The 14,570-nt window shown below is 41.7% G+C and overlaps 1 protein-coding gene across 1 annotated transcript; it reads left to right on the plus strand.

The window, feature by feature from the left end:
• Positions 1–980: 980 nt before the first annotated feature.
• Positions 981–8,110, plus strand: LOC119819745. The gene is made up of 6 exons (XM_042055390.1): positions 981–1,079; positions 5,461–5,594; positions 6,299–6,372; positions 6,448–6,555; positions 6,792–6,893; positions 7,917–8,110. Exons 1-6 carry the CDS (start codon positions 981–983, stop codon positions 8,108–8,110), a joined length of 711 nt encoding a protein of 236 aa, XP_041911324.1.
• The last annotated feature ends 6,460 nt before the right edge of the window (positions 8,111–14,570 follow it).

The raw sequence follows: 14,570 nt of genomic DNA on the forward strand, positions 1-14,570 counted from the left end.
CGGCTGGGTGTGTTGCATTCGTTTGGTGGATTTCATTTCCATGTGCTCTATCCTGCTCCCAAACTCACCTCAACCTCAGGAAACAGGTTGTTAGTTAGAATCATATACATATTCCGGAAAGTGAGACTATAGGATGAGGTGAGATATTGGAATTCTTTAGTGAAAGAAACAGAGTTAGACCTATAAGACCCCAGTTTTTTTTTCTATTTGAGAGAGTTCACTTGATAAAAGGGGGACATATACCTTAATTAGGCCATTCATCCTGGCAACCTTCCACAAAGGGAGAGATGTGGCTGGGTTAAGCTGGGTAGAGAGAGATGGAGGGTGTCTCACAGATGGGTGAGGATAAGAAGCAGGGGAGCTGCTGATGAAGTGAAAGTGGGTGCTAGAATGGGATGGTCAGAGTGGCCTCCTGCTGGAGAGGAAGAAGAGGAGACCAAAGCAGCTAGATGAGGAGAAGGAATTGTGTATCAAGGCATTTAAGTTGGAAGCTCATTAGCAGGGTCAAGAGTAGTGGCGCATCCTTCTAGCTCAGATTTCATAACTGAGTGGGAGAACAGGAAAAACAGAAGGATTGGAGTAAAGATAAGAGAAAGCTTGGATATAGGGTACCTCCTTCCATCTACCCAATCGCTGGCAGAAGTTGCAAAGGTCCATATAATATTGGGATCTAATTGGTAGGCAATCAACTGGACTTATTATCTAAGGGGTATTAGAGCCAGATTTGACTGCAAAGGCAGATAATTTTAGAAGCCCTTAAGTGAGGTGCTTGTTTAGAGGTTTCAGGTTTTCCAAAACACATCACAGGGGGAGCTTGGAGGTATGGTCAAGGATGCAGTTTCCATAAGTAAGGTGGAGGAAGAAAATCCAAAGCCTGAATATCCTGTGTACAAATAATCCAGGAAGGTCCAGATTAAGTGGTAGCAAGATGTTCAGTGAGTTAACATTCACTGAGCAGGGATGAAGGGCTAAGACCCCAAATGAGATGTGATCGACTGGTACCAAGGCTTGTGAATGAGGCCAAAGAGCAAAAGACCATCCTCAAGAGATTAAGCCTCACTCATGGGAAATTGCCAGAGGTGGGTGTCGGTGAAGAACATCAACAGCACCTTAAAATACAATGACTGAGGGTTCCTCCACCTCCAAAAATACTAGAGGGGTGCCAGACACTCAACAGTCACTCTCACCGATCCAGAGAAGTGTTTGCACTGGCCGGAAGAAGAGAGACTTACCAATCATTGCTGGTATTAGGGGAAGTGCCCAGAGATTAGTTAGTTGGAAAGTGAGCCTGTTTCAGGTGGGCTGAGTACAGGTCCTGATATGCCTCAAATACCTGGATCTTCTAGGGTCACAACATGAATATAATAGTTTAACAATGGAAGATAACCTTGGCAGGTTGGAGTCAAGGGGCACCACAAAGCCACATCATGCAACAGAGCTCACATAGGAGGTTTTAGGGGGTGCAGAGGCAGCCTCAGAACAAGAATGGAATGAAGAGGGGTGAGAAGGGATTACTTTTTATAAGGGGATATAGCACATGTGCATAAGGAGAGAGCTCTACTCAGTGGCTACAGTAGTCACTGTGTCACATTGTGGCTGGTGCTGGTGACATGTCTTTTAGGTCCCTAGGGCAGGCTGATGTAAATGCCTGGATGCCAACAGGAGCTACGGTCACTGTGAAAGGCACTATCTTCATCAACTGCAAGAGGACCAAGAGTGTCAATCATCTTGTGCTTCAACTGCAGCCCATCTCGTGTACTGATGCACTCATGCTTAAAACTTAATTCATTCTACGGCTGAGTATTTAGAATTATGGAAAGAGAATTTCTAAAATAATTAGTAAGGGCCTTGAAACATATCCTCCGCAGTGACTGAGAATAACTGGACCATATTTGACCTGGGGGCCTGGGAGAAAACCCCCAAAGAGTTTCCCGATGGTATTGAGCCACCTTGTTTGTCTTTTGCTGATCTATATTCATTGGTCCAATGTCGGCCTTTGGCACATCTTCTACATAATCCAGAAGACTGAGACCTTCTATTTTTGTCATTCCCAGAAAAGACATTATTTCTAGGAATGCCTTGTCTACAATCCCTTCTCAGATGTCCTATTCTACTACATTTGGCATTTGGCATTTTGATGCCTCCTCATACCTTTGGAAATTGCTTCTCCTACCAAAGATTCAGTGTTATAGTCAAATGTCTCAATGTTCATTGTATGCAGGATCATTCATCCATTTGTGCCTACCTAACTTTTAAACTTTTTAAAAAAAAAAAAACTTTTTTAAAACTTTTTTTTAACTTTTTTTGCATTCTAAGTTGGCATTTTCAAAAGCCAGAAGTTCAATAAATACCTGTCTATCATCTGGGTCTGTTACTCCTATTTGTACAAGCTTAGTTAATCTTGCAAAAAGTCACTAAAGCATTCTCTTTGGCCTTGAGTAACCCTAGCATATGAGTCAATTTTTTTCCTACTTATTGAATCCTGTCCCAAACATTTAAGACCGCTGTGTGGCATAGGGACAAGATGTGTTCATCATAAAGAACTTGATCCTGTGGATCACCATAAGTACCCTCGCCAAGAATCTGATCTTGGGAAGCCTCAAGTTATTTTCCTCTTCCCTGTTATTCTAAAATTTTTACCTCTTCTCTCTAGTAGCATTTCCACAGTAGTTGTGGACTGTCTTCCAGGACCACTGTAACTAATTGAAGCCAATTGTGTGAGGTATCCTTATTGTGAAAACCCATGTCTTTACCATCTCCCTAAAAATGGTGAATACAAGCTATAACATACTACTGTTTGCTTAATTTCTTTTAGATCATTCATACCTATAGGTTTCCATCTACATTCATTGAATCCTTTGGGCATATAGTATTTGATGATTTGTCAGAGGTGATGGGGTAAGTAGCTAAAACTCTTGGTAAGTTGCCTCTGACTCTGACAGGTACTGATGATGCTAAATCCTCTCCTTGTACCTTCTTTCTCTGCTCATCAGTTCTGATAATTTTCTCAATCATTTCAAATCTTTTACCACTGTCTTTTGTACAGACTGAATCTCTTGATCTCTGAATATTTCTAATGATTTTATTCACTCACATAACCTCTGGTCCTCATTCTGCTCATATGATTCTAAGATATGAAATGTTTCTATTAAGGATAATTTCTCATCCTTAGATAATATTTGGATGGTGTGCAGATTGCCTTCCTGGAGAGATACTCTATCTGCTAACTTATCATAACTTTTTAGCAGATTTTGATTGTCAAATTCAAGAGTATGTATTCTTTAAGATAATTTCTCAGCACTCTTTGACATGGATTGAATTTTGTCTGTCAAATTAATGTTATCCTTTTCAATAGTATTAATTTTTTCAGCTAACTTTTGATTTTCAATGGTATTAATCCTGTCAGCTAGTTTTATGCCAGTACCAGGTTGTTTTCATTACTGTAGCTCTCTAATAGAGTTTGAGGTCAGGGATGGTAATGCCTCCAGAAGTTCCTTTATTGTATAGGATTGTTTTGGGTATCCTGTGTTTTTTGTTTTTCCATATAAAGTTAATTATTGTTCTCTCAAGGTCTGTGAAGAATTTTGTTGGGATTTTAATGGGAATTGCATTGAATTTATAGATTGCCTTTGGTATAATTGCCAGATGGTGCTGGCATAACTGGATGTCAACCTGTAGAAGAATGAAAATAGATCCATATCTATCACCATGCACAAAACTCAAGTCCAAATGGATTAAAGACCTCAATATCAATCTGAACACACTGAACCTGATAGAAGAGAAAGTGGGAAAGAGTCTACAACATATGGGCACAGGAGACCACTTCCTACGTATAACCCCAGTAGCACAGACAATAAGGGCAACATTGAAGAAATGGAACCTCCTGAAACTGAGAAGCTTCTGTAAAGCAGAGACGCTGTCACTAAAAAAAGGCAAACTAATGACTGGGAGAAGATCTTCACCAACCCCGCAACAGACAAAGGTCTGATCACCAAAATATATAGATAGCTCAAGAAACTAGACTTTAAAATGCTAATTAATCCAATTAAAAAATGGGGCACTGAACTGAACAGAGAATTCTCAACAGAAGAAGTTCAAATGGCCAAAAGACACTTAAGGTCATGCTCAACCTCCTTAGAGATCAGGGAAATGCAAATCAAAACAACTTTGAGATACCATCTTACACCTGTCAGAATGGCTAAAATCAAAAACACCAATGATAGCCTTTGCTGGAGAGGATGTGGAGTAAGGACAACACTCATCCATTGCTGGTGGGAATGCAAACTTGTGCAACCACTTTGGAAATCAGTGTAGCAGTTCCCAGGAAATTCGGGATCAACCTACCCCAGGACCCAGCAATACCACTCCTGGGAATATACCCAAGAGATGCCCAATCATACTACAAAAGCATTTGTTCAACTATGTTCATAGCAGCATTATTTGTAATAGCCATATCCTGGAAACAACCTAGATGCCCTTCAGTGGAAGAATGAATAAAGAAAGTGTGGAATATATACACATTAGAGTACTACTCAGCAGTAAAAAAAAACTATGACATCATGAATTTTGCATGCAAATGGATGCAAATAGAAAACACCATCCTGAGTGAGGTAACCCAGACCCAAAAAGTTGAATATGGTATGTACTCACTTATTAGTGCATTCTAGCCATAGAATTGAACCTATATTTCATGATCCTAGAGAAGCCAGATAGGAAGGTAAACCCAAAGAAAAACATGTAGTCATCCTCCTGGATATTGGAAGTAGACAAGATTGCCAGGCAAAAATTGGGGGTGGGGGTAGGATGAGGGTAAGGGGAGATGGGGAGAGAGAAGTGAGAAGGGGAGGATGGGGAGAGCTTGGGGGAATGGGATAGTTGGGATGGAGGAAGAGTGGATATGGAATCAGGGAAGTATATATCTTAATTAAGGGAGCCATTTGAAGGTAGGCAAGAGATTGGACTCTAGAGGTGTTCCCAGGTGTCCAAGGAGATGTCTCCAGCTTGCTCCTTGAGCAGCTGAGGGGGCCTGAACTGGCCCTTTACTATAGCCACACTGATGATTATCTTGCATATCACCATAGAACCTTCATCTGGCATTGGATGGAGACCCACATTGGAGCACTGGACTGAGCTCCCAAGGTCCAAATGAGGACCTTAGTGACCACTCTCTACTGTTTATGTGGAACCTGTGCAGGAATGCTGGAACCAACCTATCCTAGGAATGATCTCCCACTCAGTGTCCCTGTCCTATTCTGCCTGGATCTGCCTGCTCATGACAGACAGGGACTAACCATGACCAGAGCTCTGCTTGAGCCTTCCATGTATCATGTCCCTTCAAATGGTACAGCAGCTCTACTCCAAACCCTCCTTTACCTCCCCCCACCTCATCTCCAGTCTGGAGCCTATTTGTTCGGTTTCCCCTTTCCATGTTTCCCCCTCAAGGGTGAGTTTGCTCTCTAGCTTCTAGGAAAGTGGTACATAATTCGCTGGACAGGAAACATACCTATTCCTGCAAAGAAGAAGCTCAGCCCACTGCCGCCCTTCACATTCGTCAGGAACATTATTGGCAAGCTGGAGTTTAGGATGAACCTCTTGTGAGTACCCACTCTCGGGCAACCTTCTCTGCCCTAGGCTTCATCAACTCCCACACTCCTAACCCTAACTAGGCACTCCATGTTGACATGGAACCCACTTGTATTGTCTGGGCAATGTGTCAGGTGACTTACAGAAGTGTAAGCAGAGGACGACTACAAACAGGAGGCCCACTGCATCACATGTGGCTCTATGGCACTCCCTAGAAAACCAAAACTTTCCTTCCCAGTGCAGCTTGCTCCATGGAGTCAGTATAGGTGCTGTGCTTGTTTCTGTGCAGGCACAGAACCTCAGAGCCCTCAAGATTTCATTGATTTCCATGTGCAATGAGGATTCAGGGGTAGGGAGGGCAGGTCCCAGGCTCTGTCTCCTGAGGCATCCCTTTGAAGATACATTAACAGAGTCAAGGAAGGACCTAGCTTCTGGGGATAAATGTCTGAGCTGGCAAAAAACTTTTCCAGAACTAGGAAGATGGACAAGTCTTTAGAAAAATACCATCTCTTTCTGAGTTTTCCACCTGCCATGAAGTGGAGCACACAAGGAGGTGGCACAGAACTTTTGGAAAGCCATGTGCTGATGCTTGAATAGCTGCTCTGTGTATCAGAAGGAGGATCTGTGGTTCATTCCTTGTATGGCTCATAGATGGAAACAGGGAAGGACAGTGCTAGAGCCAGGGAGAGAGCCATGCTTTTGTCCTGTGTTACAGACAACCCACAGGGTGTATTGAGTTCAAGATATATCTGGATCGTGATAAGGACAACCCTAATACCTTCTACATCTGTAAGTACTCAGATTCATGCTCTTCCTTTTCTGGTGCCATCAGCCTTCAGTCACATGACTTACCTTTCTCCACAGGGCCAAAGCACCGCATCTACATCATGTTTTTGGGTGGGAAGGACTTTGCTATTGCCTTCCATGTGAGCAAGATTAACAAAACACATGTCAAGATGGCAATGTTCATAGGTACGCCTCACACTGCCTAAGATTGTGTGCTCAGGTGATATTGTTCCAAACAAGATGTAAACATGATTTTCTCTAGACTGCTCCTACCTGACCCCCCCTTTTTGCACAGGAATATTTAGCTGGAGATGCTCTTTCTGTGGTTTGAAATCTCTCTGGTCCCAGAAAATCCCTGTGGTCTGAGTGTCTATAGTAGGAGTCTTTTCCACCCCCTTGTTCCATACCCATGTATCCTGCAGGTCACAATATGGTTCCAAAGAGAACAATGCTGTTGGATTTTGAAGATACTATAGAATACCTAGGACTGAATAGAGCCGACATTATCAACCCTAGATGTGATGGTAATGAGACTGAGATTTTGCTTCTTTCTAATTCCTTTCCATTCACCATTCCCTGTAAGACAATGACCATACAAAGACTGTTGATGGAGCTGCGGGCCGCTTCCCAGCTCCTGGCCGCCAGCTAGCTTTACCCAAAATAATTACACGGAAACTGTATTCTTTTAAACACTGCTTGGCCCATTAGTTCTAGCCTCTTATTGGCTAACTCTTACATCATGCTTTAACCCATATTTAGTAATCTGTGTAGCACCACGAGGTGGTGTCTTACCAGGAAGATTCTTGACCTGAGTCCATCTCGGAGAGAAGAGCTATGGCTTCTGCCTGAGGCATCTGCCTGACTCTGCTTTCTTTCTCCCACAATTCTGTTCTGTCTACTCCGCCTACCTAATTTTCTGTCCTATTAAAAGGCCAAGGCAGTTTCTTTATTAACCAATGAAAGTAACACATAGACAGATGACCCTTCTCCATCAAAAGACCCCTCCCAGACACCTGTCTCTTTCTCTGCTTGGAAACAGATTCCTGTGAGTTATCCAGAGAAACTTAGTGCATGGAGAAGTAACACACAGTCTGCAGAGGAAATGGGTGCTCTAATCCCTTCACTCACCCTCTGCTCCTATAGGTAGAATGCCAAGCACCGAGAGAAGACAAACCCCATGTCCACATCACCAATGCCTCAGTTTTCAGTAAAGGTGGCAGATACTACCTGATCTATGCTCCATGTGTGATCAAATGACTCCTGGTTTTGTGTTTCTTGGTGTGAGCAGCCACATAAGCCTTACCTTTATCCTAGCTCCCTACATAACTAACATACCATGGCACACAGGTTCATAGAGCTGGTTTGACACCTGTGGAAGCAGGTAAGAGGGACAGGGTAAGAACATGCATGCTGGCTAATGATGGGAGGGGAGGGTGAGCAAAGTCACAGACAGGCATGTGCAGGTCAGCGAGTGTACATCAGTACAAGAGACTGGGATCTCAGTACTTCCACTGTGTCTCAGAGCCTATTGTGGAATGGTTGTCCAGGTGGGAGGGCCATGGATGAAGATGGAATTGTGCTCTGTGAATGTGAAAGGCAGGGCTCATTGGCAAAGCTTTTACTATCTCCATCGATTAGGCATCCTGGGGCTGAGAGTGCCAGTATCAGAGGGGTCCTGACCCAGGCACTCCAAATATGGAGGAAGTCAAATGCAAGCATGCTCTTCCCTGAGTTCAGATAAATAGAAAGGGAAATGCACCCCACATCTCCACTAAAATACCACCAAACTCTCCTTCTTTTGCACACCACAGGCCTTTTTTCTGGGACAGTTATCTTTACACAAAAGCAGACAGTCCCTCTTTCTGCTATCTTCCCAAATCCATGAAGGCAGGAAGCTTTAATGTAATGACTTGGGTCAGACTGGGATTTGCCTTTGCATGAGGTTCCTGAAGGCCAGGCTACCATGACCATGAAATGTGTGCAGTGAAGTCAGCCCATCTGAACCCTGGACCTTATTTATGCCAGCCATTCAGTCTCAGCCACAGAAGATGAGCACACTGAGGAGGGAATGAGAGGAAGGACCTCAGGGGACACTGTGTAGCTCAAAATGAACATGCCCATGGACCAGCATGAAGGATCCTCTTCATTGAAGTAACAGATAGGTTACATGTTGTGCCCTCCAGCTGTCCTGGAGGCTTCTGGGACGGGATGGTGTGAAGGTGCTCCTGAGTCTCTGAGAGGCGCTGTGTGTGAATGAACAAACATGTTCGCACCCTTGACTGGCCCATGCAATAGAACGGTGTACATTTCAAAAGGAAACCAGCTTGGTGAACTAAAAAGTAATATGACTGCATAATCATCAAGGGTGCAGTGTTGCTTACAGGAACGTGGGTGATATATAAGCAGATTCATCACTGAAAAGCCTCACCCTAGGATGGATGACAACCTCCCCACTATTATTTAGGTGGAGTTTTCCCGGTTAACCACTTATTTATCTCAAAAGAGACCACGTGCGGTTGAGCCTGAGTTACATGCATCTGGTAGGGAGATCTGACAGGAAGTGGCCGGAATCTCAGCTGAGGGTGTAAGAACTCACCTTGAGTTTATTTGGGTCCAGAGAGGATCTGGGTGGTTTCTTGAGTCAGCACAGCTGCTGAAGAAACTGTGGGTGTTATTCTTGAAGGGCAATTCTACAACAGGCTAAGTCTCAAGTTTTCACTGTTTTCTGTGGCGCATGAATGTGTTGGGAGCCATCATAGCTGTGGATCTTTCCTGTGAGGGGAACCACCCTGTAATTTTCTGAGGATTTGTCCTCAATTTCCCTTGTGTCCCTGTACCCAAGTAAAGTGAAATCTTCTCTGCATCTTCTTCTTGTGTGAGGCTAATATGTTTGACTTCCTTTAGTCATTTGGACCATGGATGAGAAGAATTACTGGTGTCTGTGACTTCAATAAACACTTGACCACATTGTGAAGCCTGGCTGGCTTTGCTGCATCAACAGAGCATAAACCATGGGTTTTAGAGAGTGGGCAGGATAAATTCTATTCAGGCTATGCCCCGATGGAAGAAAGTAAGGCCCATATTTGTTCCACTGAAGTTTTTACCTCAGGTAAATATATGTATATGATAAGTCCATACTACAGGGCCAGAAGGACAAATACGAAAATTAACACTATATGTAGCTAATATAGCACTGAATTTATGGAGATGAGATTTGTTGCAGCAATGGAAAACATAGGTTAACATTTCTCCAATCTCAGAAAAAACTGTAAATTAATGTATGCTTCTGAGAAAAATATTAAAATGTATTATCAAGAACAGTCACTGACTCTTCAGGTTGTACATAAACAGGGCATATAGATTGTGATATTTCAAATGTACCAACTGGCACTACCTTTGAAATGGTTAATTGGCAAACCTGTGAGGGTGTAACAATGGCCTTTGAAATTAGAAAATTACAGGTGTTAGATTAACAGGTGTAGGAGCAGCTAAAAGGTCAACATATTGAATAATCAACCAGTGATGGAGAAGAGTTATCTGTCTATGTTTCTTTCATTGGTTAATTAATAAAGAAAACTGCCTTGGCCCTTTAAGAGACAGAAAATTAGGTAGGTGGAGTAGACAGAACAGAATTGTGGGAACAAGGAAGTAGAGTTGGGGAGACGCTTCAGGCAGTCGCCATAGGAGTCTCCATGCTTCTCCTCTCCGAGATGGATGCAGGTTAAGATCTCTCCTGGTAAGGCACCCCTCGTGGTGCTATATAAATTACTAAATATGGGTTAAAGCAAGATATGAGTATTAGCCAATAAGAGGCTTAAACTATGGGCCAGGCAGTGTTTTAAAAGAATACAGTTTCCGTGTAATTATTTCGGGTGTAAAGCTAGCTGGCAGCCGGGTGGCGGGACGCAGCCCCGCCGCTTCTCACTACAGATTGGCGCTCCAACGTGGTGACTAAATCCCCTTAAAACCCTGAGTTGGCTTTAAATAAAGGAGAGAGAGAGTTTAACACAGCTTTTTGCTGTTTGCCTGGACATGCTGTAGAGAGATCTCCTGTGTCCGCAATAGTGGCAGAAAAGAAAAAAGCTGAGTCATTTTAAAACGCGGCTTCCTGGGGCTGTGCCGCCAGTGCTAACTCTGGCTTTAAAGCATTTCAGTGGCTTTTATGGACTGGATGTTTGTGTGCCTGCTTGGGATCGGAAAGAAAGTGCTCTGAGACCATGCCAATGGCTCACTGCTCCCCGCCTGCACCTGGGCAGATGGCTGAATCAGGCTTAGGCGAGCGGGAGAGCATGGCGGATTTCTGCCGATGTTTCCAGGCTGCGCGGTACTCTGCGCGTCAGATTTGGCTGTAACTTGGATGAAATGAGTTTCTGTGCCGCACACTCAGTCTCAGAATTAAAGTGCTGAGTGTGGCTCCTACCTGGAGGCCCCAGAGCTAGTAGAAAATGGTACATCCTCCATTTTGAAATTGGAGAGAGGTGGAGCCAACATCTAGAACAGCCCAGCGGCTCTGCAGCTCAGAGGTGCAACCGATTCAGAGTCACAAGCGGCTCTGCCATGTTGGACTGGGCAGGGCAAGCCCGCAGTACCTGTTTTTGACCTAGGAATGTCACAGCTTAGAGTCTTAAATGCTTAGCGATGTAAAGGCGCAAATCAAACATGTTTCTCGACAGTAGAAAAATTACAGATTCACAATAGGACAGATTCAGACATAAAAGACTTTTAAATGAGTCACAATGTTGGATGAATGTATGTAGGCTTGAGAGAGAAGAAGAAAATATAAAAAATAAAGTTAATGCCTTAAAAAAAAAGGGTAAAGTTTTTAAAGAGACAGAGTACAGATAGTTATAGATTAAAAGAAGTAAAGTGATAGAGTAAAAATAAGCAACATAAAAATGGAAAATTCACAGAGAGTCTGGATTATGTATTTTGTTGTGTTTTCTTTGATTTTTTTGACTGTAAAGGAGCTAAATACAGAGAGACATTTCATTATATGGGCTGCCAGTCTAGACCAGAATGGACATCTTAACGGTATGACTTCAGGATTTGGATCTAAGAACATGATGCTTTGGAAAAGAGTTTCTTCTTTTGTTTTCACAGAGGACGAGACTCTGTGGATTGCTTCTATCCCAATATGGTATGATAGACCACGCCCTCCTGAAAGGTTGCTGTGAACATCTTCAAAAAATTACTTCACTCAACTGCCAACTGAGAGGAACCTAGCACACAGGTTACACCATGAAAGACCTAAATAACAGCGCCCCCATTCAGCAGGAAGCAGTTTGGAGAGAAAAAACTGCGCCCATTTTCCCAAATATTGCTTATAAATGTTCTTTTACATTTAAAGGGGGAGATGATATAGATATGAATAATTTGCATTGGTATGGATTTTAAGGTCAATTTGTTATATGTATATGTATTTCTGATCTTGATTAAGGTATTGTAATTGTGTAGTTCATTTAAAAATGTAATGTATAATTAGGAAATATAGGTTGTTAATGGATAATCATTGATAATAGTCAAGCTTATAGTCATGTTAATTAGATTTTCTAGATATGTAGAGATATATTTCAGTTAGATAGACATTCTTCATATCTTTCAAAGACTGCAGAATATGGCATTTAATGTTTTAATAACTTAGGGTTTTTCATGACAAAGAGACACGTCTGCTCCTGGCAGCACCAATCTACTTCGAGAAGAAGATGGGCATCGAAGAGGCTACTTATGGAGTTTGTTAGCCATTTGGGCAAGAAACTGCTCTTGGCTGGACTGTTCCATAAACTGGACACAAAGAACCCACAGAGAGAGGACTGCTGAACTTGCCTAAAGGTGAGATGGTCTTTCTGGGTTCCTGATTCATGAAAGAGTCTGCGAGACGTTCTGCAGGACACAGCAGAAAGTGACTGAACTGTCTTTGGAATTTCCTGCTTCATGAAAAAGTCTGCTGGACACTATGGGCCTGAAGGCTGAAGATGGATGCCCCAACGGTACAGAGGAACTTTGGGTGACTGTCTAGGCAGCGAGTTGTCTCTGTCATTTCTAGAGTTTGAAAGTTACAAATGACTTGTTTACTTAGGTAATATTATATCCTTCTGGAGTCTTTGATGGAGTTGAAGAATAAATAGATAGTTATAGATTTCCTTAGTTATGATAAAAGATAAAATAGATTTAAATATTGTAACTGTAATACTTGCTTGATAACTGTTTTGTTATATGTAATTTTGCTATGTTAAAGTTGAAGCCTTTCTTTTTTGTTTAAACAGAAAAAGGGGAAATGATGGAGGAGAGTTATCTGTCTATGTTTCTTTCATTGGTTAATTAATAAAGAAAACTGCCTTGGCCCTTTAAGAGACAGAAAATTAGGTAGGTGGAGTAGACAGAACAGAATTGTGGGAACAAGGAAGTAGAGTTGGGGAGACGCTTCAGGCAGTCGCCATAGGAGTCTCCATGCTTCTCCTCTCCGAGATGGACGCAGGTTAAGATCTCTCCTGGTAAGGCACCCCTCGTGGTGCTATATAAATTACTAAATATGGGTTAAAGCAAGATATGAGTATTAGCCAATAAGAGGCTTAAACTATGGGTCAGGCAGTGTTTTAAAAGAATACAGTTTCCGTGTAATTATTTCGTGTGTAAAGCTAGCCGGCAGCCGGGTGGCGGGACACAGCCCTGCCGCTTCTCACTACAAACCAGTCCTTGGATTTCTCCTATATTTATTTTATAAAAAGAAATCTGGAATTTGAAGAAAGTTAATAAATTTAAGAGCCATTAATAATGTGATTCAACCAACAGACTCTTTAAAATCTAGAATTCCCTTGCTTTCTTTCTACCTAAAAGATGGTCTTTTAGAGTAATTGATTTAAAAGACTTTTTTTTACTATACCTTTATAAGAACAGGATAGAGAAACAAATTGCCTTTGAAATGCCTACTTGTAATAATTCCCAGCCTGTTAAAAGGTACCATTGGCTCTTACGATTCAGTGCTGAAATCAGAATTACATGCTATTCTCATGATATTCTTAGATTTTTCCAGAACCTCTTAATATAGATATTGACTCTCAATATGAAGAAAGAGTTGTTTTACATATTGAAATTGCTGAACTTATTTCAGATGATTTAGAGTTAACTTTTTATTTATTTAATCACACAAGTAATCAAAAATATATATCATCCTTTGGAGATAACACATATCAAATCTCATGCAGGTCTACCAGGCCCTCTAGCACATAGTAATGATGAAATTGATCAGCTATTGGTAGAAAATGTGATAGAAGTCTCAGAGTTTCATGAGAAACACTATGTTAACAGCAAAGCTTTGAAGAAATATTTTCCTATTAGTTGGCTACAACCAAAGAAATTATAAGGAAATATCCAACCTGTTCTTTGGACAATTAAACTCCATTACCTGTAGGAAGTAACCCAAAATGAAGGCATAAATCACAAAACAATCCCACACCAATTTGGAATTATGATTAATAAAATGGTTATTTATTTAAGGGGAAAGCTACAGATCACTGTCATAGACAACAGCCCTCTGAGCAAACAGGAACAGAGTCTAACAGCCAGAAACGGGAGCCAGAAGCAAGAGAGTGAGAGCAGGGCTACCACTGCTTTTTAAAGCAACAGAGACCATGCCCAACTGGGCTGATATCTTAAAAGCTATTGGCTGAAGGAGCAGAAGGAGCTCCTGCAGCACTAAAAGGTACTCAAAGAAATAAAATTTGGTAAATGGATCTGTTTCATTTTGCAGAGTTTGGAAAATTAAAATACGTGCATCATACCATAGATACATATTCAGGATTTCAATGGTCAGCTGCTTTGAGTTATGAAAAGCTGATTCTGTAATTACACATTTATTAAAAATTATGGCCATTGTGGGGATACCTGTACAAATTAAGACTGACAATGTTGCTGCATACATCTCTAGTAAAATAAAAGTTTTTTGCATATTACAGCATAAAGCATATTATAGGAATACCACACAATCCTACAGAAAAGGCAGTTATAGAAAGATCTAATTGCACATTAAAAGATATGTTTAATAAACAGAAATGGGTAATAAAGACCGCCCAGAGATAGACTATAAAGTGCTGTATTGACTTTAAATTTTAAATACTAGTGAACAAGGAAAAACAGTGGCAGAGAGATATCAGATAATTTTAAAAAACTACTGAATTACATTGATGATGAAAGCTTCTGTCCCA

This window comes from Arvicola amphibius, chromosome 7 (genome assembly GCF_903992535.2).
Source record: "Arvicola amphibius chromosome 7, mArvAmp1.2, whole genome shotgun sequence".
Classification (NCBI taxonomy): Eukaryota; Metazoa; Chordata; class Mammalia; order Rodentia; family Cricetidae; genus Arvicola; species Arvicola amphibius.

Coding starts and splice junctions, on each gene's coding strand:
- LOC119819745 (XM_042055390.1), top strand. CDS start 981: ATGAGATGTGATCGACTGGTACCAAGGCTTGTGAATGAGGCCAAAGAG. Junction 1,080..5,460: donor CTCATGGGAAATTGCCAGAG/GTGGGTGTCGGT, acceptor TTTGCTCTCTAG/CTTCTAGGAAAGTGGTACAT. Junction 6,373..6,447: donor CCCTAATACCTTCTACATCT/GTAAGTACTCAG, acceptor CTTTCTCCACAG/GGCCAAAGCACCGCATCTAC.